The sequence below is a fragment of the Zootoca vivipara genome, chromosome 15 (genome assembly GCF_963506605.1).
Source record: "Zootoca vivipara chromosome 15, rZooViv1.1, whole genome shotgun sequence".
Classification (NCBI taxonomy): domain Eukaryota; kingdom Metazoa; phylum Chordata; class Lepidosauria; order Squamata; family Lacertidae; genus Zootoca; species Zootoca vivipara.
The window spans coordinates 8,909,009-8,934,183 of record NC_083290.1 but is presented as its reverse complement, the minus strand read 5'-3'; the positions used below and the strand labels follow the sequence as shown (position 1 = coordinate 8,934,183).

Sequence of the window (25,175 nt, the reverse complement as noted above, 5' to 3'; positions counted from 1 at the left end):
CCTGTTAGCTAGGGATCATGGGAGTTGTAGGCCAAAACATCTGGAGGGCCGCAGTTTGGGGATGCCTGTTTTAACATTTGTTTTTAACATTGCTTTTTAAATTAATATGGTCCATTCTGGGATCTTAGGGTAAAAGATGGGCAATAAATCAAAATGACTACTAATGATGAGAGAGAGCCTCCATTCATTGCTCTGCCCACTAGTGGCACGTGGCCTCCGGAACGTTGCCCAGTAAGGAATGCAGCCCTCAGGCTGGAAAAGGTTCTCCAGCCCCCCCACCCCCCCACCATTGATAGCTTTTTTATAACGACAGCATGCGCCACTCATGGCTCTCTTTCCTTTTGGAAAACAAAACAAAGCCAAGTTCCGGCACGTCCCTTACCTGCAGTTGTCCACCACGTACTGCACAATCTTGTCCAGCACCCTTTCGATCAGAGCGGTGCGAACCCAGATATGCTTGACCGCTTGTGGGGTCAGCGCAGGGGCTTTGCTTGTGGTGGACGTCTGCCTCTTGAGGGATTCCTGGCCAGCCGGCTGACTTCTCCTGCTAAAGAGAAATAAAGAAAGCCTGAAAACTCTCAAAAGAGAGAGAGAGTTTAAAGCTTCATCGCAAACACGGGTTAATTTGTCTGGAGAGGGATTGACAACTCTGTGGCCGCCCCAAATGCAAGGCCTGCATTCCCTCAGGGGGTCCCTTCTGGGGTGGGGTGGGGTGGAGAGCACCTGTCAATGGCTGGTAGCCATTGGCTAGTAGCCATTGACAGCCTTGTCCCTGATTTCGTCCTCCAAGCTGGTGGCCACCCTCGCCTCCTGTGGCAGTGAGTTCCACAGTTTATGCGCTCCATAAACTTCCTTCTATCTGCCCTGAATTGTCCAACTTTTGGCTCCCTTGGATACCTCCCTGTTCTAGCATTAGACAGGTGTTTGAACCACACTTGTGATGTTGTTGTGCGTTGGCTGGAACTACCATTTCCAAACCAGGAGGCCTAATTGGTCCGTTTTCGAAAGAGTGTCGAAGCAACAGCTGACAGGAGAACATGCTAGCAGTTAAACAAGCCTTACTGACATTGGTAAACTAGTTTAAACTGGAGAGGATGGATGGGGGGGGGGAGGCAAGGAGGAGAAAAATAATTCCATCGGAAACATTTTTGCTCCCTCCTTCAATCTGCCGGACTATGGGGAAAGAAAATAAAAAACCTTTATTTATCTAGCTCAGCCTTTGGCAATCTGGTGGCTTCTGCATGCTTTGGACTACAACTCCCAGCAGTCCTTGGGAGCTGGGGCTGATGGGAGTTGTAGTCCAAAACATCCAGAACACACCAGATTGCTGCAGGCTGGACTATCCCCTCTAATTCTCACTTGACATAAACTAATAACCTGAGGAGAGAAAGAAGCGCTGGCTGATAGCTGAAACTCCTCGCTATATTCTCCAGCTTTCTTAAAGGTGACCTGAAAAGGGAAAAAAGAAAGATGGATTCTTTTGTGGCTTCTTTTTTTGGGAGGGGGGCGTTTTTGTGTGAGCGTGCACATGGGCACACTTGCACTTGGGGGTCATGCCTTTGGGGTCTGGGCCAACGCAGACCAAACAGTCGGCACCTAGAACAGTGTGTTCCCAGGGAATTCTGGGTTAAACCGGAACAAGACTCAGAGGAGAAGGGGTGCGAAAGAGACCGGCTGCCGCCGCCGCCCCCCCCATAACACCTTGCCAATTTGAGTACAGTAGTAGCCTCCCAGAGCATTCACAAAAACAAAGGATGGCTTCATTTTGACAGAAACAATAAATATTGCTAAATAAACTATTGTTGTCCAAAATCAATGGTACTGGAAAACTAATGGTACGGAATATAGCTATAATGGAGGAAATTATGCATAGTTTGATATTTTAGAGCAGGCACCCCCAAACTTCGGCCCTCCAGATGTTTTGGACTACAATTCCCATCTTCCCCGACCACTGGTCCTGTTAGCTAGGGATCATGTGAGTTGTAGGCCAAAACATCTGGAGGGCCGCAGTTTGGGGATGCCTGTTTTAGAGGGACTAGAACACTTTTTAAAACGCTTTGGCATTTTTTTTATGCCCAACCCTTGTAACCAACCTGGCAATTCAGGAACTATACGTGATAATCTGATAATACCGTTAGTCCTTACTTGGATTTTGTTATTTTAACCCATGTTAAAACCCGAGCGACGGTACTCATTTTGTGTGCCCATTTCATAGTTTTCTTTTTTCGCCTTTTGATTTCTGTCTGCTGTTACAGTTGTCCTCTCCATTTTATATACGTTATAAAATGTTTGTTTGTTTGTTTTTTAAAAAAACGCTCCCCCTCCCCTTTCAGCACTGATTTAATATCTGCTGCATAGCCATCACAGAACCCTTTTGCATCACCACATGGGCTGTTTAAATATAAACTTGTTCAAAATGTGGCAGCTCACAGCTGAAGCAAATATTTAAACGGGGCAAGAAATAAAGGACCCGAAAAACCTGTCTGAGTTGACCTCTTAAGAGTGCAAGCAAGGTCTCTCTTAGCCTCGCAATGCATGCCTGGAACCAGTCTGTTAAAATGTGTCCCTGCAAGCCGGCATCAAGGCCGGGGGGTGGGGGCATGAGAGTGCTGGGGTCCTTGGCCGGTGCCCAAAGATATCGCCCCCCAATGCCAACCCTTTGCAGTGTGCAGAAACGAACACGCTCCAGTCTTGCAACTGAAAACGCTGCAGATCTAACTCCGGGACTGGGCTGGTGGGGTGGGCGTGCCAATTCTGCAAAACAAGGTTTCATCACTGAGCTGCGGACTCCCTTCGGAGGCGGACCTTAGCCCTCACCTGCCTTCTACCTGCTGCAGCAGCTCCTGGGCTTTCCTGCACACATCGCTGGCAACGTCGTACGTCTTGCCGACCTTGGTGAAGAGGGCGGCGATCTTGTCGGTCCGCAGGAAGCCGGCTGCCCGTCTCTTGAGCATGTGCAGGAGGCAAGCTTCCACCACCCCTGGGAGGAAATAAGAAGGCAAGCGTGTCAAGGAGCAAACACCACTCCGCTGCAGAGTTCTGTGGCCTCGGGGGCAAACACAGGCTCCTGTTTAACAATAGGAGCAAAAGTTCAGGGGTGGGTGTCCCTGGAAGCTCAGGGTGGATGGACTTGATGGTCCGTCAACCACAGCCAGGCATAAAATAAGAGCCTGGATAGCGAAGACTACAAAGCTACAAGGTGGCGCTTCAGGGGGAGGAGCCAGCAGTCTAACTGCATCCCATCCTAAGCCATGATGGGATGACCTGGGCGTACAAATGAAGAACTACCTCTGACTAGCATCAGGCTCCTGTCACAAAACACAATGACAGTGGCTGCTGTTCAGTGTTAGAAATTCAGATGTACAGTGGTACCTCGACATCCGAATGACTCGACTCCCGAAGGTTTTGACTTACAAAGTCGGCAAACCCGGAAGTCTTTTCGCCGAATGCGCGTTCTGCAAAATCGCGCTTCGCGCATGCGCAAAACGGATGCTTCGACAACTGAAGACTTCGACTTACGAAGAGCACCGCGGAACGGATCGCCTTCGTAAGTCGAAGCACCACTGTATAAGCTAGGTGCCAAATAGCTCCTTAGACCAAGGTTAAAGTTGCCAAAACAGAATGTTTAGTTGCCATTTTGGGGCAAGATGGCTCTAAAGCAGGGTTCCCCAAAGTAAGGCCCACGGGCCAGATGCTGCCCGCAAGGCTTATTTATGCGGCCCCTGGCAACCCCTGCCACCCGCTGCTGCCACCCGCTCTCACCGGCGCGGCGCGGCCGCCCACTTCCAGGTCGCCGGAGCGTCGGAAATAGCTTGTGTGCATGCGCAAGCGTTATTTCCGGCGCACTTCCAGGCCGGAGGAGGCCAATGCGCATGTGCAAAAGCTATTTCTGGTGTTCCGACAACCCGGAAGTGCGCCGGAAATCGCATGGGTGCATGCGCATGGGCGCGCGCTCCTGCCCGCAGGGTAATCGGTGCTGGTGGCACCGGCCCTCGGCAAGGTAAGTTTGGGGACCCCTGCTCTAAAGTCTTATTTTTTCAAATAATGAACTGACTGTGATTGATTCTCGGTAAACCACCCGGCTAGTTCAAGTGGCAACCTAGAGCAAGGTTAAGAACAATTTAAAGAAGAAAAGTCACTTGATCCAGGGACAGTCACATATATATTGGCCTATTCCGAACCCTTTTTCTTAATGATGATTGCTACTGCTCAGGTTGCACAGAAAAAGCATTTTGGATCCAGAAATTCATTCCCATTGTGCAGACAAATAAGAACGGATAGAATTCTAAGGGAAAGGGTATTAGTGTGTGAAAACAGCCCAGATCCAAGGATTCTCCAAGCACACATCTCCAGATGGTGGAGATGTCAGGCTGGGCCCTGGCACCCAGGCATCTTCACTTGGTCGCAAAATGCACCTGGTTCATTTCAAACACTGCTGTTGTTTGCAAGCCAGGAAGCAATCTTCATTCTGGCTAAGAGCAGTCCAGGCTCAGCAAGGTCTGGAAGTCGAGATTCCAAGGCACACGATCAAGCAAAGAGGTTCACAACCAAACAGAAGATGTCCCATTAGTGGACACGCCCCTCCTGCCAAGCTTTTAAAGGTGAGGCAGCATGAGCAAGACCCTCTTACCCAACCAACCTGCTGTGTCCCCACATGTATGGCCCACCTGGGCAGGTGCATGAACGGACCCCACCTATGAAGGCAGCGCCTGGGTCTAGGTGACAAGACCAAGCCCTGCCCCTTCTATTTCCTCCCCCACCCGCATCTGAAGCTGCCAGGCCAGGCCAGATCCCAACGGGGCAGAAGGCACCCATGGCAACAAGAGATTAGGGATTCAAACGAGTCTGTTTGTGGCCCACGTACAGATGAATATCGTCGAAAAGTACATTTATTTCAGTAATGCAACTTAAAAGGTGAAACCAGTATATGACATAGATGCATGACATGCAAAGCAAGGTATGTCAAGCCTTTCTTTGTTGTAATTGTAATTGTAATTATTTGACGTTAGGCGGGTCAATTATAAATGGAATGTAATTAATGAAATGTAATAGAAATTAAAAGACGCCTGCTTCTTGGGAGAAAAGCAATGACAAACCTAGACAGCATCTTAAAAAGCAGAGACATCACCTTGCCGACAAAGGTCCGTATAGTTAAAGCTATGGTTTCCCCAGTAGTGATGTATGGAAGTGAGAGCTGGACCATAAAGAAGGCTGATCGCCGAAGAATTGATGCTTTTGAATTATGGTGCTGGAGGAGACTCTTGAGAGTCCCATGGACTGCAAGAAGATCAAACCTATCCATTCTGAAGGAAATCAGCCCTGAGTGCTCACTGGAAGGACAGATCCTGAAGCTGAGGCTCCAATACTTTGGCCACCTCATGAAAGGACTCCCTGGAAAAGACCCTGATGTTGGGAAAGATGGAGGGCACAAGGAGAAGGGGACGGCAGAGGATGAGATGGTTGGACAGTGTTCTCGAAGCTACCAACATGAGACTGAGCAAACTGCGGGAGGCAGTGCACGACAGGAGTGCCTGGCGTGCTATGGTCCATGGGGTCACGAAGAGTCGGACACGACTAAACGACTAAACAACAACAATAGCAATGTTTATTTTTGAATTATTGTAACTATTTGTTTTATTACTGTGGAATTTCCAAAAGAATGCATTTGTAAAAGTTAAAAGGAAAATAAAAAATAATAAGTTGCATTACTGAAAGAAATGCACTTTTCGACGATATTCTAACTTTCCGAGTTTCACCTGCAAATTTGCAGTGTGCCCATTCCAAAGCCTACCCCCTCCCATTTCCTCGTGGATCTGCCCCAAATCCCTTCCTGCTGGAGCAACAAACAGAAAGGGCTCCCGCTGCAGACCAGACGATAAAGGTTGAGATTCCTGAAGCGAGGAAGGTCAGCACCCCAGCACTGCTTTTTTGATCACCCGGAAGCAAGAAGTGTTTAACCACTCTGATGTGCCGAAAAAGAAGTCCGAAACGTGCTTGCAAAATTACTGGAGGCTGAATTTAACTCTCTCCCCCCCTCCCCGCCCTTCACAATGTGTTCTCCTGCCGCTTCAGAAGATGCCCACGTATTGAATTTCTGTAGTTACCAAGTGGACTGAGCCGCATCGCAATCTTGGCGCTTAACACCCACGGAATGTTTCATCCATGATCAACCCCAGGTGATCGGTGATTAAATTCGGAAAAGGAGAAAGGGAAGAAAGAGGCAGGGAGCACAGGCTCCTCCAACCCGCACAGCCCTCCCCAAGAAAATGATAACATAAAGTGGATTGCCTCTTTTCCAGATTGATCTGACCACAAGTGCTTGCCTTTGCCTGTGTCAATTACTGCGGGCAACCTCTGGGGGAAAAGAAACTCGCATTTTGCAGCCTTAAAATAATATAAAAAAAAGAGGGAGGGTGGGTGGGGGAGAAAAGCATTATCCATTTGGGAAGATAGACTTCATTTTGCTTTTGTAAAAGAAAAAAAAGGCAGAACATCTCTGACCCAAACTCGGAACATTCGTAACAACAGCAGTGGGAAAAATACCAAGCCTTTGCATTCACACCCAGGCTGGCATAGCTGGAGAAAAATCACACACTTCATTCAAACATGTAAGGGGAATGAGCGAGAGGAAACTCTGCGTCTTTTTTGGGGGGGATCTTTCTGCGACTTACACAGCTCCATCGATAAGCACCAAAGGCTTATCGTAATTGTTTTTCTTTTTGACATCGGGTGGGAGGGCGTTCCACAGGGCGGGTGCCACTACTGAGAAGGCCCTCTGCCTGGTTCCCTGTAACTTCTCACAGCAAGGGAACCGCCAGAAGGCCCTCGGCACTGGACCTCAGTGTCCGGGCAGAGCGATGGAGGTGGAGACGCTCCTTCAGGTATACAGGACTGAGGCCGTTTAGGGCTTTACAGGTCAGCACCAACACTTTGAACTGTGCTCGGAAACGTACTGGGAGCCAATGCAGGTCTTTCCAGACTGGTGTTATGTGGTCTCGGCGGCTGCTCCCAGTCATCAGTCTAGCTGCCGCATTCTGCATTAATTGTAGTTTCCGGGTCACCTTCAAAGGTAGCCCCACATAGAGCGCGGTAGTCCAAGCGAGAGCAGGGATGCCTGCTCTAAACCCTGTCACCTCTCCTAGTGCTGATACTTCCTCCTCGCAGTCTGCTCCCTCTTCTTCCTCTGACCACTGATCGTCATCCCACCACCAATTCCTGGCTCTGAGCCTTCTTCCCTTTGGGGTCCCCCAGCTCGTGTCACCCACCACTCATCTGCATCTAGCCAGTCCATGACGCCATGCTATATACACAGTAACATCCCAATGCTCTGGGCCTTAATGGAGGGGCAAAGTTAAGTGGACTCTACATTGGTGGCCAAAAGGCTAGTGTTGCAATACTGGAAGGAACATACTGGTAAATATTGCTGCAACTCTTATCCACTCTTGCAGCCCATGAAAAAGGTGCCTTTAGCGGCCGCCAAAACAAAACAAACACTCAAACACTTGGAACATTTGTGTTCTGTACTTGGAATTGTTTGCGAGATCTGGCCCACATTGCTGGAGCCAATTCCCTCCCCCTTTTTCTTCTCTTCCTCTCTCCCTCTCGTTTATGACATCGGGTGAGGGGCAGGCAAATACTCAGCTGGGCCAAAGGAGGTTTGCAGTCACCTGATCAGCTGGTTGTCAGGGGTCTGTACGGTGCTTTGCAAGCCCGGACAATACGTCGTGCTCCCATGATGGGAAAATGAAACGTCGGAAGTGATGGCAATTGCTTCAGGAACTGTGTTTTCAGTGGGTTCACTTTTCCAGGTGCACTGAATCAAACCTCTCCCTTGTCCATACTGCTGACCCATTCTATGTCACCGTAAGCTCTCAACCGAGCCCGCCCCTGTCTGAGCATCCTTAAAACACCTTCATTTGCTGCCAGGGAACAGCCAATCTGCATGCATGCTAATTCCATTTCGGGGACACGGAGACACACGCCCTGCCTGGAGATGGCATCTGTGTCTGGGAGGCAGGCTCCAGATTGCAGCCACTGCCTGTGTGGGTGGGAGAGACAGGACATATGGCTTTTTCACCTTCCGGGCTTCCCACACACAGCCTAGGAAGGCACGATTGCTGTCTTTGGCTTCCATCATGAGCTGGGTGCACAGAAGACTATCAGCTCCAACAAAATTAAAGGTGGGGAGAATGCGGGACAGGCAGCTTGTCAGCTCAGTAGATCAGAACTGTCGGAAGGTCTGGATCAATGGAGGGAGTTCCCCGGGACCCTTCAGAGGAACTGCTTGCTCAGCATCCATCCCGATTTGCTTCAGGGTGCTTGCACATCTTCCCGTTGGTCGTTTGTTCACCCCACACTTCTCTGTGCCTTTCACTGTCACTTTCCAAACTGCAAAACATCTATTTTGATGGGCGGGTGTTTTCAAGGTACATCTGTTGCACTGGAGTCCTTTAATCTCCTTTGAAATAACCAACCTTAAGCTCCAGTATGGGCTTGGATCCCTCCCAGAAAGCACCCGACAGTCTGGAGGCGCACACTATCACCAACGCAAAGCAGGATCCGATCCCTGGCATCTCCAAGTAGGGTTGGGAGAGACGCCCTACCTGGAGCCCCGGAGACGGGAGAGTGCTGAGCAGGTTTGAATTCACTCTCAATAAGTAAAAACAGGATCTACACAGGAGCACTGCAACTCATCTCCGGCAGGTCTTGCCCCCTTGAAATAGTTGCTGAGACTGAAGGTCCCCCACCTCCCCACAGCTGCCCAAGTCCCCTCCTCTCCAGGGTTTCCCCCAAGCAATCTGAGACTGCGCCGCCAGCATGAAGCTAACTTCTCCTCTGCCCTCTTCATCTCTCTCCTGGTTCTGGGAGACCAGGAGAGTGAGGTGCTTCTCACAGCGGGAGAGGGAGACACCCATGCCTGTTCACCAGCTGGACTAATCTCTTTGGGCCTCCCTCTTCTCCTGCCTCTGAGTCTGGACTGCTCTCTGCTCCAGCCTCTTCCTGCTCACTAAACCCTGTTGCCTCTCCTGCTTCTGTCGCCTCCTCCTCCTCCTCCCAGGCTTCTCCCTCTGACTGCTGATCATCATCCCACCACCAATCCCCTGGGCTCTGCGCCTTCATCCCACAGGACGTCCCCCACCTCCTGCCTCCCACCGTTTCTCTACGTCCAACCAGTCTGTGACACTTGGAGAACTCTGGAGGTCAAAAAACAGTTGAGGACGGGTCATAAGGCTTTTGGTGGCTGCCAGCCCATGGCTACCGTATGATCTCCATCCATTGTTGGTGGCACTAATGCTTCTGAATATCACTTGTCTTCGTGCTCTGCTTGTGGGCTTCCCACTGAAGCATCTGGTTGGCCACTGTAAGAATGGTAAATATAAGAACAGGGCTCTGTTCTTAAGGAAAAGCTGGTAAATGTGAATTCGGCAGTTTAACACTGGAGGGCAATCCTGGATCCTCAGTCGGCTGACTTGATTAAGGGGCAAGAAAGGGAAGGGTGTCGGGGAGTATTACATCCCTGGTCTCAACAGGACCATCCTGCTATCCCAGCCTAACTAATGCTGAACATTAAGGAAAGCGAGCGGCCGTGGAATCAGCCTAGACTAGTCAGCACAACACCCGCGGAGACAGGAGAGGGAACTAATGAAATCGTACGTCAGCTGAGAAGCTGCCCGTTGGCTGAGAGAGCACCACATGCATCAAAACAGAAAAGTGAAGCAAAGTAATAAAAACCTAGGCTCCGTCAGGAGGGTTCTTCCTTTATAATTTAACTCCAGGTGACAATTATGCAGGAAAGAAGAGTTAATTGGACTTTTCCTGCCGCAGTCGTGCTTGCCTCTCCCTTATTGCTTCAGGAAATCATTTCAACTACGACAGCCCAGAGCTGGCCTACGGCACGCTGCTGTTTCCTTGCAAGAATATTTCTGAAAAGCATGTCAGCGCCGCCTTCCCAGAGCCCTGAATCCAGGAGTTCCTAGATCTTGACTCTCTGAACAGAGCTTCCCCCCTGCCTTTGAAATATGCTCCTTTTGGCAACTTCCATCCTGAGATAATAGCTCAGCATGTTCCAACTGGGAGGTGCCACATATTAGGGACGCACACTGTCCGGAATATTTTATCCAGACCCTGATTCAGCACTTTGGCAAACACCCCGCCTTCAACTGAGGAGCTTCACAGGCTCTCCTATACAGATCCGAGTCCATCACCCCCAAAGCACCCACATTTGTTATTGGGAAATAATAATAATAATAAATTAAATGGTTACAGCTCCCCCCCCCCTTTGGCAGAAGTAGATGAAATTTGCAGGCATGCTATTCCCTCCGAGTGGATAAAGTCTGCCATATTACAGGCAAATAGATCTGGGGTCTTTTGTGCTGGAAACGTTTATTGGGGACAAGAAAAACTATCAATCAATCACCTTTTTTGGCATAGAGACAATACAAAAATATATGGGTCAAAGAATAAAATTGGCGTCTGTTCATAAAAAGGAATACTTTAAGACAGAACTATGCAGACCTAATGAAGTTTTTAGCGTGTTTTAAGTGATACTCAATGGTGAGCTTACGGCAAATTCAACTTAATTTTTAAAACGTGTTTTAAAAAAAGCATTTTCACAGCATTTTTTAAATATGTGTCTAGATTCCACCCTGGAATCCCTAGATTCTACTTTGTCTCTGACCAGCCATATATCCCTATCAAGCAAAGGACATCTGCCTGGTATTTGGGATACATCCAAATCCAAAACACTGATCCTATACACCCCTCAGAGGAAGACTGTGATTAAGTGGTTTACAAATTCCTGGAATAAATAAAAATAAAACAACATTGCGCTGCCCCCAGTTTTGAAACGTTCCTTCCTTCAGGAGGGCAGAGCAGCCACACGTTTGTCAGAAGTTCTCTGTTCAACAGAAACCATGTTCTCTATTTTCCTCTCACTTTTGGTGGTTTCTGGTTGGACCAATTTTGGAGCCTCGAGTCTGTTTCTTTTTATGGTGCCGATTTATAGCTTTATAGTACTGTCCTGTTGATTTGCTTTATAGCACTGCTGCTTATATTCCACTGCGCTCTTCATTGCGTTCTCTGATTTGCAATGATGTGATTTATTTATTTTCATGTAAAACTGCATTGGGGTCTCTTATGACCAAAAAGAAAAAGGCATACAGGAACATTAAATAAATAAAATTATTTACACAGAGATAGGAAGATGTAGAGCCCCACCCCACCCCATTATTTTGTTCAGCAGAGGAGCTTATTGGGAGCAATTTTCCTCCTCATCACAAATACAAAGGTAAGAGAACGGAACTTCTGGCTTGTCTGGCTATCTCCCAGATTTGCAAAATGCTTATCTTAAGAAAGGGATGCCCACCCCTGCTAAGTTTTCTACCACATTCAAGAAGCTGCCATTTCCAAACCCTCTTAGTAAAAAAGGCAAAGGGACCCCTGACCATTAGGTCCAGTTCTGACCGACTCTGGGGTTGCGGTGCTCATCTCGCTTTACTGGCCGAGGGAGCCGCCGTACAGCTTCCAGGTTATGTGGCCAGCATGACAAAGCAACTTCTGGCGAACCAGAGCAACGCACGGAAACACCGTTTACCTTCCCGCTGGAGCGGTACCTATTTATCTACTTGCACTTTGACGTGCTTTCGAAATGCTAGGTTGGCAGGAGCAGGGACCAAGCAACGGGAGCTCACCCTGTCACGGGGATTCGAACCGCTGACCTTCTGATCAGCAAGCCCTAGGCTCTGTGGTTTAACCCACAGTGCCACCCGTGTCCCTCTTGGTACATTCACTTAAAAAGGGGAAACCAGCAGAAATGGTTTTTTTCCCTGCAAGAGTGGTGACTCGGGTGTATGGACAATTCTGTTATGTTCTGAGCCACTCCTGCCAATGTTTGCTCCCAGAGAGAAAACTAGAGAGTGTGGTACTGCTCGTTATTTTCAGGATTGCTTTGTGATTCTCTCCTCCCCGCCCGATTTGTTGCTCTTTTTCTGCAATGTTTTAAAGGCCATTGTTTGACTTCTCTGACCATAGCTGGACCTCAGAACCCTGAGGATAGTGTGGGGGAGAGTAATGCAAACACAGAGGTCTCCAGCTTCAGAAATCAGGCAGCCAGAGGCTCCTAATTGCATTTGTAAGACAGAAAGAAGAAGAAGAAAATCTAATTATCTTCCCAGCACAGTTTCTCTCTGCCTTCAGCAGAAGATTCACAAAAGCAGCCTCAGCAGACATCAGATCAGCAGACATGACAACCTTAATCTTCACAGTTAACTCTTACGTAACTGCATCATATATATATATATCTCCCTATATACATAGAAATGTAAGGCTGTCGTCGCACTGCCCCCATTGTGGTGCCTCATCACAATCCAGGATTTGCATCGAGATAAACCCAAGGGGCTTCACTAAAACTGAACTAGTAGTTCTGCATGGGGTGGGAAGGGGAAGCTTTAGGGGTCAATAACAAGATCACAGGGGGGTTGGTAAGCAGAATGAGCAGGGGCACAGCCGTGTGTGTGTGGGGGGTTATTCCCCCCCTACAGGTAATATTTTTAGGTTTGCCAGGAACAGAATTTTCAGCCACCAAAACAGGAATGTTTTTAGATTCCTCCTAAAAATTAATTATGAGGATTGCCCAGTCTGGCTTGTTAGAGAACTACATTGCAGTGGCCTTTGTCTACAAAACAAGAAATATCTGATAATTATTATATTTAATGTAATACAGCATTTAATTTAACAACAGCCCCAGTGTCGTACAGTGATTAGAGTGCCATACTAGGACCTGAGAGACCAAGGTTCAAATCCCCACTAAGCCATGATGCTTAGGCTAGTCACTGCCTCTCAGCATAACCTACCTCACAGGGTAATAGTGGGGAATTAAATGGGGGAGAACCATGTAAGCCACCTTAAGTCATGGCCGTCTGTCATGGATGCTTTAGTTCCGATTCCTGCAGTGCCGGGGGGGGCAGGGGTTGTTAGACTAAATGACCCTCTACAAATCCATGATTCCTTATAGTTTCTTAGAGAAACAGGTGGGATGTAAATGCAATAAATGAAATCAAAATAACTTGCGGCTGTATTTTCATTTCAACACCCCATGTTTGCCAGCATATTCCTTGGGTAAGTGAGAGGGCTGCTAACTTCACAACCTCCTTATAGGCTTCGCTGAGACACCTGATTCGCTCCCGCAAATCCGCCCCTCATTGCTTTGCAAAGAGACTTGAAATGCACACCCAAGGAAGCCCCCAGCTTGTCACAAATTCTTTAGGCAGCTTTAAGCAGGCTGCTTTCCCTCTAGGCTGCCGCCTCCCCTCCCCTCCCTCCAACCTGTAAAATGGGTACAATAAGTACCGAGCCACTTTTGCAGAGCTGCTGTAAACAAATTACCAAGATAATGCATGCTGAAGTGCTTTGGCAGCCCTGGAAAACACCAGATAAAACCTTGCATGAAGAACAATGCTTTATTACTGTAACATAAATAAATAAAGTACATGTAGTGGTTACCTGGGCCCCTGCTGGCTAGAGAAAGGAGGTACAGACCATTTAGGCAGCACAACATCCCAGAATCCTCCTGACACAGGCAGTTGGTTAGGTCAGGCATAGGCAAATTCCGGCCCTCCAGATGTTTGGGACTACAATTCCCATCACCCCTGAACACTGGTCCTGTTAGCTAGGGGTGATGGGAATTGTAGTCCCAAACAGCTGGAGGACCGGAGTTTGCCTATGCCTGGGTTAGGTGATACTAGTGTGCCAATCCAGTGTTACCACCTGATAGAAAAGCTTGGAGACCTGGAATTCGCTGTTGTCGTTTGTTTCTGAGGAGCATGCAATGGAGCGAAACAATGGCACACCCCTCCTGCAGTATCGCCAGACGATCAGCCTTTCGCTTATCAGCTCAAAGTATCAGCATGCAGAAGCAGGCCACATCAGGCATGTCACTGCCCCTTTCATAAATACTTATCTCTCTCTTTCTCTGCAATTTTGCTACAGGCAAAATTGCGAATGCATTTGGCAGGGTCTCCTAACGAGAATATCTTGCCTTCGCATACTTCTACGATGAGCTAAACATGAAAACAATAGCCTGGGGCTACACCACAGGAAAATATTAGGTTTGGGGATATTGGGAAATATTTGGGATATTGGGAAAATATTGGGGATATTGGGATATTGGGGAAATATTAGGTTTGGGGATATTGGGAAAGGAGTATGACAAGGCTGTATATTGTCTCCCTGCTTATTTAACTTATATGCAGAATTCATCATGCGAAAGGCTGGACTGGATGAATCCCAAGCCGGAATTAAGATTGCCGGAAGAAATATCAACAACCTCAGATATGCAGATGACACAACCTTGATGGCAGAAAGTGAGGAGGAATTAAAGAAGCTTTTAATGAGGGTAAAAGAGGAGAGTGCAAAATAGGGTCTGAAGCTCAACATAAAAAAAAAAACCAAGATCATGGCCACTGGTCCCATCACCTCCTGGCAAATAGAAGGGGAATAAATGGAGGCAGTGAGAGATTTTACTTTCTTGGGTTCCATGATCACTGCAGATGGTGACAGCAGTCACGAAATTAAAAGACGCCTGCTTCTTGGGAGAAAAGCAATGGCAAACCTAGACAGCATCTTAAAAAGCAGAGACATCACCTTACTGACAAAGGTCCGTATAGTTAAAGCTATGGTTTTCCCAGTAGTGATGTATGGAAGTGAGAGCTGGACCATAAAGAAGGCTGATCGCCGAAGAATTGATGCTTTTGAATTATGGTGCTGGAGGAGACTCTTGAGAGTCCCATGGACTGCAAGAAGATCAAACCTATCCATTCTGAAGGAAATCGGCCCTGAGTGCTCACTGGAAGGACAGATCCCGAAGCTGAGGCTCCTATACTTTGGCCACCTCATGAGAAGAGAAGACTCCCTGGAAAAGACCCTGATGCTTGGAAAGATTGAGGGCACAAGGAGAAGGGGATGACAGAGGACAAGATGGTTGGACAGTGTTCTCGAAGCTACCAACATGAGTTTGACCAAACTGCGGGAGGCAGTGGAAGACAGGAGTGCCTGGCGTGCTATGGTCCATGGGGTCATGAAGAGTCGGACACGACTAAACAACTACCGGTATATATAAACCTTGATGGATAAGCTCCGTAAAGGAAGCACAGCTGAATCTTTAATGCTACATTTACCTTGCTAGCCTTCTTCATAGCTCCTTGTATATTTTTTACCACGATACACCTGTATACAAGTACCCTGTGCATCTCTTGATCCTAAAACTGTTCCTTGGCGGGGACGGGTTACCAGAGGTGAAAACAAACCATGCAAACACACACACACACACAACCTCCCAGTCGTGTAGCAAGGGACGACAGCTGGTTGCTCTTAAAGACACAAACCCCTCCAGATTCAGCAACTGAGTTAAAACTGAGTTAAAACGAGGAAGGGCCTGTCACTGACTGGCTGGATGCAGAGAAGTGGTGGGATGCATTAGCTGGGCAACCCCCAAGACAACCCCCAGGGGAAGAAGGCTCAGAGCCAAGGGATTGGTGGTGGGATGATGATAAGTGGTCAGAAGGAGAAGAGGGAGCAGACTGGGAAGAGGAGGCACCGGAAGCTGTAAAGGTAAATAAAAAGGGCCCTCTGGAACAATATGCACAATGAAACAGCTATCCTTCAAATTTCACTCTTTTCTGAATTTTGTGGCGCAGGTCTCCAAGCAACCTATGTTCCCGAAAAGGCATTTTATTTGGGGAAAGAGTGCATGGAAATGAAGATATTTGTGAAAACAACATGCAAAAATACATACTATTAGGGAAAGTGGCTTGCAAAAATGTGTACATTAGTCAAAACTGGATATGAAAATGCCTCTGCTAGGAGACATTTGCACTACCGTAAAATCCTGGTGAACTTTCAGGGTTTATTTATTTATTAATCACAGATTCCTGCGAAATGTGAACAATGACAAATTGAGAGAACCAAAGTTGACAGATATTTCCATCACTACTTAGGAACACGCCGTTCAAATGGCCTGCGCAGAACTGCTTTTCACCCCAGAAACTGAATAAAGCAAGTTGCCGAACTTTGAGAATTACACCGGCCCCTTTTCACCTATTGGGTCTTCTTGGAACACAAGCTCCATTAAAATAAGAATAAAAAATTCACTCCCACCCCGCCACAAAAAAACGGGAAGCTCGTTTAATACCAGAGTGGAGGAGGCGGGTCAGAGAGATGATTGCACTAATTGTCTCATTACCATTAGCGCCACGATCCTATTAGTCAGCTCAGGGAAAATAACGGTTTGTTGATACACAAAGAACAATTAACCAATAATCTGCTCCTTGGCAGAAGAACACAAGAGAGGGAGACAACCACGTCCTCAGGTGGCGAGAGGTATTTTAAAACTTCAGGATCACCAACAGCCGCTACCATGGCAACAAAATGGCAGGGGGGGGGGAAACGATTTCCAGATGTGCTCTGCGGGACCTGGCAAAATGTGGTGCATTCAAAGCGAAAGGCCGCAATACAAACAGCCCCCTCCCTCATCAAGCACAATCTGCATAGCACCCCGAGGGGAGGGGTCAAGCTTTTTTTGCAAACCAAGGCAGAAAACCTTACAAGCAACTCTCCCAATTCTTGTTGATGAGAAAGAGAGAGATAGAGAGAGAGAGAATACTAATAAATTAAGGAGGTAAAAAATTGCTGGCCTTTCGTGACGCCTCAAACCAGCTTGCCAGGGGGAGCTGCTTCAGACAACCAATTGATGGCTTTTGAGCTGAGGTTTGCCGCAGAAGGCCATTTCCCTGAAACCAGAACCCCTGGGTCAACAGCTGAGACATCGGCTGATGGGTAGCAGGTGGGGTTCAATCCTGCACTGTCTGTGGAGGCCAGTTCCCTGGGGACTGGTGCAGGCAGCCCATTCTGCAGGAGTTAACCCTCGCTCACCGGCTGGTAAGTGGCGCAGGGTTTAAATCTTGCTCTGTTTGGCAAGGTTCCGTGCAAACCCCTTCCTCTCAGCTTCCACCTCCTAGCAAAGTTCCCCTTGTAGAAGTCCGCAGGAGGGAAGAGGATGGGGGGTGAGAATGAGCAGGATCTGCCTGCCATTGGCTCAGGCTCCAGCCACGGGCTGGGCTCCCTGTCTTCTGCCCCAGGGTCCCAGTGAGTGTCCACAACCACTGCTGTCATTGGCTCTGGCGCCACCTACTGTTGGGCTCCCTGCCTTCCACCCCACCAGGCCCAATTAACTGCATTTATGGTACCCCCCCAGCAAACAGATATTTTATTTTTAACTTTTATTTGTTAAGTTTCCATACCACCCTTCATCCAAGGACCACAGAGGGCCGTTTACAAGAGGAAAACACACAAAAAAGACATACCATAGGAACAAACAGTAACAAGCAAAAAGAATAACAATGCCCGTTCTCCAGATTTTTGACAGAGGAGGCATACGAAGAAGGGCCTCAGACTATGATTGCAAGATGCAGATCAGTTCAAATGAAATGAAATGATGCAAACAAATAAGCAGATCTCCCCACCCCACCCCTCAAAATTGATTGTGTGAATTCTTACACATTTCAGGAAGTGTGGAAAGTTATCTCTCCTTCTCATAGGCACACCAGGAAAGAATTCTTTCCCTATCCCTTGCAATACATTTCCCTCTGGATTTTATTTTTTTTAATCGCCAAAGCCAATTCTGGAGATAAGCCTTCTCAACAGAATGTGGGCTTTTCAATTTGTCCACGGTTGTCTTCTGCGTTTGAAAATTACATTCGGTTTAATTGCCGGTAATAGGCTTTTGCTTTCAGGCCGGGGGAGAGAGAGAGAGAGAGAAATGCGTATACGGTTTAGAAAGGCTGATACCCACTTTGTGAAAAGGGGAATTTGAAACGCAGAGGCTGCCAGAGACCTGGGTGTCAGCCGTGCAGAGCAATTACGGCGGCAGTTCAGAGCCCCCTCCACCGCCTCCAGATATGTCACAAGCCACGCTGAACTGACAAAATAGGGCCTATGCAAATATATTTAACACTGGAGATGTAAATGCCCCTTTTTTAATTCCCTGCGGCAAAGCAGACGTGGGAAGCCTCTGGCCTCCTCAGATGCTAATGAACTACATTTCCCATCATTCCTGGCCATCAGCCGTACTGGTGGAGAATGGAAACGATTCCCTTCAGCTCCAGTGAGAATGGCAGCATAACGTTGAGGTTGATGGGAACATAGCCACAGGGGAGGGTTGGTGTAGATCAGAGGTGGGGAGCCTGTGGCGCTCCAAATATTGTAGGCCTCCAACACCCCCTGGCCATGGGTCATGCTAGCTGCAGCTGATGGGAGCCAGGGTCCAAAACATCTGGAGAGAACTAGGCTGAAGAAGACGAGTCCATACACCAAGGGTGTGGAACCTGCACCTCTCCAGAACTTGATGGCCACCAATTCCCATCAGTCCCAGCCATCATGACCAATGACCAGGTGTCATGGACTGGCCGGATGCAGGGGAGTGGTGGGAGGCTGGGGAACCCCCAAGGGAAGAAGACTCAGAGCCCGGACAGTGATGGTGGGATGACAATGAATGGTTAGAGGGAGAAGGCAACAGGGTTTAGTGAGCAGGAAGAGTGTATGGCAGAGAGAAGTCACGAATCAGAAGCAGAGGTGGAAGCCAGAGAGAAGGGAGGCCAAGAGGCACAGATGAGTCAGGCTGGTGAAGAGGCCAGGGTGTCTGCCTCTCCTGCTGATCTCCCAGAACCAGAAGAGGCATGAAGAGGGAGGAGCAAAGCCAGACATGATGATGTGGTCTCAGATTGCTTAGGAAGGACCTGGGTAAGGAAGAGGCTTAGGCAACTGTGGAAAGACTTCTGTCCCCACAACTGCCTCATAGAGGCAAGATCAACCGGGTTGAGTTGCTGTGCTCACTAGGCATGACCTCCTGAGGAGACCTTGTTTGAAGGGTTAACTTCACTTATGCCATGTGATTTATTGTTGACCTACTCCTCACATCAGGGATGATGGGATTCAGAGGCCCACAATATATGGAGGGTCACGGGTTCCCTACCTCTGATCTACACCAACCTTCCCTGTGGCATGAGTTTTCAAGCAACGCCATTTCTGAGCACATCAGCGAGCCATTTCCAGACTGGAGATGGTTGCTGGGATATCCACGGCTTACGTCTGCCACTACAGAGAAGGTCCTGTGCAGCTTCTCCACAACCCACACGGAAACACAGAGGTCTTATGCAGTTTCCTGGTCCCTGCTGGTAATAAGCAATGTGCTGCCATTATATTGTACCATCAATGGCTATTAATAGCACTTAATGGGCTGTGCGATTCAAAGAATTTACTCTGTGCCGGCAGTAAAGATATTGCCAAAGGCTTGGTCATCTAATGACGGCAGCAACCTGAACTCTGGAGCAGTGTTTCTGTTGGCTCTACAAGGTGGCACACAGAGGCGGAGCATATCCTGTCCCCATGGCCACATCGCTCCCTTAAAGGGTGTGATGGCTGCAAGCGAAGTAGCATGTGCCTCTTCACACTGCAATGGACGGATCAGTCCAATCGTTTCACTGCAGAGTAGCTGCTGGCAGAGAGCCTGAGAAAAAGAAAAAGGTCACAGAATGGAGGGAGCAAATTCGCCGCTGGATTCTCCAACCTCACACCAGCAAAACCTTCCAGGGTTGCACACTGGTGGAACATGCTTGTCAGATGGTGGCGTTAGAGTCAGGGAGGGGGGGATGTCATGCCCAGCTGTGACCCAGTGCCAGACACCGAGTCCTCAACGGACGGATGAGACAGTCCACAGGTGGAGGAACCTGAGGAGCAGGCAAGGGTCTCCTGGAACTGGTGCCAGAGATACCCTCTGGTGGGTGACCTGCTGGGAAACCCTTGGAGCTGTCTGGGGATGGGCAGCCAACCCTTGTTCCTTGAGCATTGAAAGGTCCAAGCCAAAGAAGAACTTCACTGTCGGGGGCATTACGCCCCTAGACACTGGTTGTTGGGGGGCGCAAGTGGGGAGAGAGAGCTCTTGTGCTCAGCTCCTGCCTTGGGGCATCTGGGTGACCACTGTGAGCACAGGATGGGTAGACTAGATGGGCCATTGGCCTGATCCACCAGGGCGCTTCTTACATTCATCTATAGGCCCAGTCATCTCACAACTCAGGCGTAATGGTTGTCAGCTCCTGAGTAAAGAATCCCTAGAACTTGATCAGTTGAATAGACTTATGTGCCCACACCTTCCTCCAGTGGAGCCCAGGGCAGCAACACTACCAGCAGCTAGGGTTAGGCTGTGGACTTGGAAGCCACCATATAGAAGGCATCCCTACTGAGCCTTCCAGAAACCACACAGGCCCCCGGCTCCTTGTGGGCTGCGCTCCCATTTCTAATCCCCCTCCCTTGTGATATCGACTCTGGACTGTTTCCTGATTGCTCCTGGATTATGTTTGGAAGCTAGATTGATTCTCTGTGCTTGAGATGGACTTGGGATAGCTCTGCCGGTAGAGCATGAGACTCTTAACCTCAGGGTCGTGAGTTGGAACCCCACGTTGAGCAAATGATCCCTGCATTGAAGGGGGCCCTCGTAGCCCCTTCCGACTCTACAATTCTACGATTCCATGACCCTGATTAGTTGAGACTATGCTGCACCTGGAGCCCTACTCTCTTGGATAAATGCTTTTGTTGAAAGGCTTTTACCCCTTTGGAGTGAGACCCTGCCCCCTGGGAGCACCTCCTAGATGTGCGGAAGGGAAGAGGTCAGTTGTCTCTGAATCCCAGGCCTGTAACTTTGTGTTCAGTAGCTCAGAGTTCTTAGGAGAGGGTTCCGGGGGTGGACCTTTGAGCCAGAGAAGGCGAAGTGTGGGTCACAGCAAGGGAAAGGTCCTGCTCTCTGCGTTGACCAAGTTCACAGCTGCCCTGCCCAGATCACCAACCTAGGCTTATGGGAAGGACTGAGAAAATAACTCCTGTGTTTTGTTTGGAACAAAGACCTTGTGATGTTTTGTGCCAGCCAACTCTCCTCCTAGTCGGATATTATTTATTTAGGGTTTTTAACCTGACTTTCCATTCAAAGAGCACCCAAGGCTACCAGCAACTACAAAAAGAACAAGATCAGAATACCACACGCACGCACAAAGAACAGAACCTATTAGTCATATTCCACTCAAAAGCCCTCACTGGGTAAATATCAAATGAGCCAAAGCTCTGCTAAATGAAAGGAGAGGAAGGGGTGTTCTCTAAAGCCTGAAGGATATTGGAGCTTAACTGGAAAAGCACCAGATCAGCACCACGGACAGCTCCAGGAGACAATGCGGTTGTTTCCCTTCCAAAGGCCTCTGATGCTAGTCGCTGCTCTTAGGCCTTCAGGGTTATTCTTGACTGCCAAACAAGATTCTCACAGCACAGGGGGAAACGGCTCAGATTTATTGTGGCACAGGCTTCAGGGGCTACAGACAGATTGGAGAAAGTGGGCTGGGAATCTGCTAGCCTTTACGATGCTCCCAGACTTCATTCATAAAGCTGATGGAGGGAAGCTGTCAAGCTCCCGCCCCAAAACACAAAGGCAGCAGCTGTTCTTTGAAAAGCAAGGAAGAGGTCTTTATTCAGGCTGGTAGTAGCTCAGGCTCAGCTGCAAGGGCAAGGTCTAGAAAACAAGACGCCAAGGAACAGGAGCGTTTAGAACTGAACGGAAGCCCTAAAGATGTCCCAACAAAGGACACATCCCTCCCACCGAGCTTTAAAAGAAGAGGCAGTGGACTCATTAATGGGACTCTCTTCCCCTACGGCTCCACCACATACCTGCTGGGCAAGTGTGTCTGATCCCACCTACAAAGGTGGTACTCCTTCTGCCGCCAGCTCTGCTGCCGCCCCCTCTCCTTCTGGCAGGCCTAAGTGCTCCGCCCAATCCAGTGATGAAGCTCTGCACTCCGCAAGAGGGGTAGGGGAGAGAGCGGGCCGATCTGCTTCCCCCTCTCTGCCATCTCAGGATAGTTCAGTCGGTAGCAACATAAGACTCAATCATTGGTTTGAGTCCGAAGTTGGGCAAAAGATTCCTACTTTGACCCTTGCAGTCCCTTCCAACTTTACAATTCTATGAAATCTAGAGTTACAAGGGAAGAACCTCCCTCTTCCATCCTTCCAGGCCTGCTTATCTGCACTTTCTCCCTCCATCTCCTCCTCTTCTGCCTCTGCTTAAACACCTCTATGAGAGGGAGGGGCAGAGATAGGAGGCAGTGGCAAACTCTTGCAGTACTGCAAACTCTGCCTGCTTCTGGCTCAGCCTCCACCTCTGGCTTCCCCCACTGCATCACAGATGAATCCGATACTGCTTTGCTTCTGTTTAGTATCTGCCTCTGGATATGTGTTGATAGATATGATAGTGCAAGTTAATCGCTCGCCAGCTGCCTCGCAGTTGCAAAGGTCTCCTAGTGAGGCTTGGGAAGGAAACCACTTTCCCACACGGAATGTGAGAGGGTGCCTGTAATTAGTGTTTTTAATCAACGGAGGTGAGGTTGGCTGTTGTGATCACACCTTGGCTAATTGAAAGGAGAACTGCCAAGCCTTTCCAACAGGTTTGGAAGAATGGCCTTGATTTGTGTTGGGGGGGGGGGGGTTATGAATTGTTTGTGTGTACGAATAGCCAAATTCCACGCTCGGGATCATTGGAATTGAAAATAAAAACTGCCAATATAATATTGTAATGCTATTATAGAAATCTACGGTGCAAACTGCACTTGGCAGTACTGTGTAGGGTTCTGGTCGCCCCACCTCAAAAAGGAGTTGGAAAAGGTTTCAGAAAAGGGCAAGCAAACTGACTGAGGGGATTGGGCGATTCCCCTATGAAGAAAGGTTGCAGCGCCTGGGACTTTTCAGTTTAGAGGAAACGCCAGTAAGAGGCAGCAGGATGGAAGTTTATAAAATTAAGCCTGGCGTGGAAGAGGTGGATAGAGAAATGTTTTCCTCCCTCTCTTGTAATACTAGAACCCGTGGGCATTTGATTGAAGCTGAATGATGGAAGATGCAGGGCAGATAAAATACAGCACTTCTCCATGCGGTGCATAGTGAAACTACGGAACTCACCGACACAGGAAGCAGCGAGGGCCACCAGCCTAGAGGATGAGGCACATTCATGGCTACAAAAGGCTACTGGACATGATAGCTCTGCTCTGCTCCCACAGTTGGAGGCGGTCAATGCTTCTGATCACTCCTTGCTGGAGACCACGGAGGGGGAGAACGCTCATGCGCTTGGGTCGTGCAGGTTTTGCACCTGCATCTGACTGGCCACGGTGGGAACAGGATGGTGGGAACAGGATGCCAGAGCAGCAGGCTCCTTCTTACGTTCTCATATTATCTACATCTGCTTATCTCCCCTCTCATCCAGCTTGTTGTGAGGCTCGTTCCCGTTCTATTTTTGAAAGCCGCCCTACACAAGAGGGTGAGTCACTCGCCTGCAAGCACACTTCTCCTTACCGAACAGTTTTGGCGCTCTTGATTGGGTCTGGGGTTTTGCAAGCCTCGCTGCCAGTCAGTGGAGATTCATTCTCCCATTCTTTATTGGGGCTTCCTGGGTGCCAGGAGCAGCGCCGGGTTGCCTTTATATACAGATCTGCCTTTGGAATCCCGGCAAAAGCAAGCTCGCGCCTCTCACTTAAGTTTGTGTAAGAGGCTCCTTTATCATTATATTGGGGGGGGGGGGCTTGAGTCATGTTCTTACGCAGCTGCATTGTTTTTCCGGATGCCTCACGATCATCTTATAAAGCAGCCGTGTTCTGTGTTACGAATCAAGCACTGCTAGGATTTGTTTCTTTGTATTTTCCAACGTATTTCTTAATCAATAATGAACCTGGTGTGGCGCGAGCAAATTTTTACTACTCTGAAAGGGCGGCCAAGAGCAAATGTTTCAGAACCACAGGTCTACACTGGCTGGCAAGCAGCCCTAAAGGGTTGCAGGCAGGGGATGCTCCCAGCCTGACCTGGATCTGCCAGGGATCAAACCTGGGTGCGTCTAAAGGATGGTGGTTGGAGGGTGGATGGCGGCTAACAGACTGAGGTTGAATCCTGACAAGACAGAAGTACTGTGTGTGGGCGACAGGAGGCGGGCAGGTGTAGGGGACTCCCTGGTCCTGAATGGGGTAACTGTGCCCCTGAAGGACCAGGTGCGCAGCCTGGGAGTCATTTTGGACCCACAGCTGTCCATGGAGGCGCAGGTCAATTCTGTGTCCAGGGCAGCTGTCTACCAGCTCCATCTGGTACGCAGGCTGAGACCCTACCTGCCCGCAGACTGTCTAGCCAGAGTGGTGCATGCTCTGGTTATCTCTCGCTTGGACTACTGCAATGTGCTCTATGTGGGGCTACCTTTGAAGGTAACCCGGAAACTACAATTAATCCAGAATGTGGCAGCTAGACTGGTGACTGGGAGTAGCGGCCAAGACCACATAACACCGGTCTTGAAAGTACGTTTCCGAGCACACTTCAAAGTGTTGGTGCTGACCTTTAAAACCCTAAACGGCCTTGGTCCAGTATACCTGAAGGAGCGTCTCCACCTCGATCGCTCTGCCCGGACACTGAGGTCCAGTGCCGAGGGCCCTCTGGCGGTTCCCTCGTTGCGAGAAGCCAAGTTACAGGGAACCAGGCAGAGGGCCTTCTCGGTAGTGGCACCCGCCCTGTGGAACGCCCTCCCACCAGATGTCAAAAAGAAAAATAACTACCAGACTTTTAGAGGACAGCTGAAGGCAGCCCTGTTTAGGGAGGCTTTTAATGTTTAATCAATTATTTTATTTTATTTTTCTGTTGGAAGCCGCCCAGAGTGGCTGGGGAAACCCAGCCAGATGGGTGGGGTATAAATAAATAAATAAATAATTATTATTATTACTATTATTATTATTATTAACCAGTGAGCTAAGGTCCCTTCCCCAAGCGCTTTCTTGCTTTCCTCCACATAAGCATCACAGAAGAGGAAGGGATTTTCAGAGAGGTGGGCAGGTGAGAAATTCCCCTGGTGCCAGGTGCGTTTTGCGATTGGCGCAGGTCCAATGGCGACCAAGTGGATGCCAATTTGGTGATTCTAGTCTCCATCTGGCTGGCCCCTCCAGTTTTCTTAAGCAGGTAAGCAGAAGAGCTTATTTATTGCCTTTATATCCCGCCTTTTTCTCCAAGGAGTACATGGTTCACCTCCTTCCTCGGTCAGTTCCTTACAACGGCCCTGTGAGGTAGGCTAA

The 25,175-nt window shown here is 48.8% G+C and overlaps 1 protein-coding gene across 8 annotated transcripts in view; it reads right to left on the bottom strand.

The window, feature by feature from the left end:
- The window catches only part of SGSM2 (small G protein signaling modulator 2), a 94,409-nt gene that overhangs the window by 45,903 nt on the left and 23,331 nt on the right, over nucleotides 1-25,175 (bottom strand). For 4 of the 8 annotated variants that reach the window (XM_035139270.2, XM_060268338.1, XM_035139273.2 and 1 more), the window contains exons 3-4: nucleotides 2,818-2,980; nucleotides 383-547 (exon numbers count right to left, since the gene is read on the bottom strand). In XM_035139270.2, the coding sequence (XP_034995161.1) occupies nucleotides 383-547; nucleotides 2,818-2,980 (328 nt within the window). The remainder of the gene's footprint in view (nucleotides 1-382; nucleotides 548-2,817; nucleotides 2,981-25,175) is intronic. The other 4 variants (XM_035139271.2, XM_035139274.2, XM_035139277.2 and 1 more) reach the window with 2 other exon arrangements.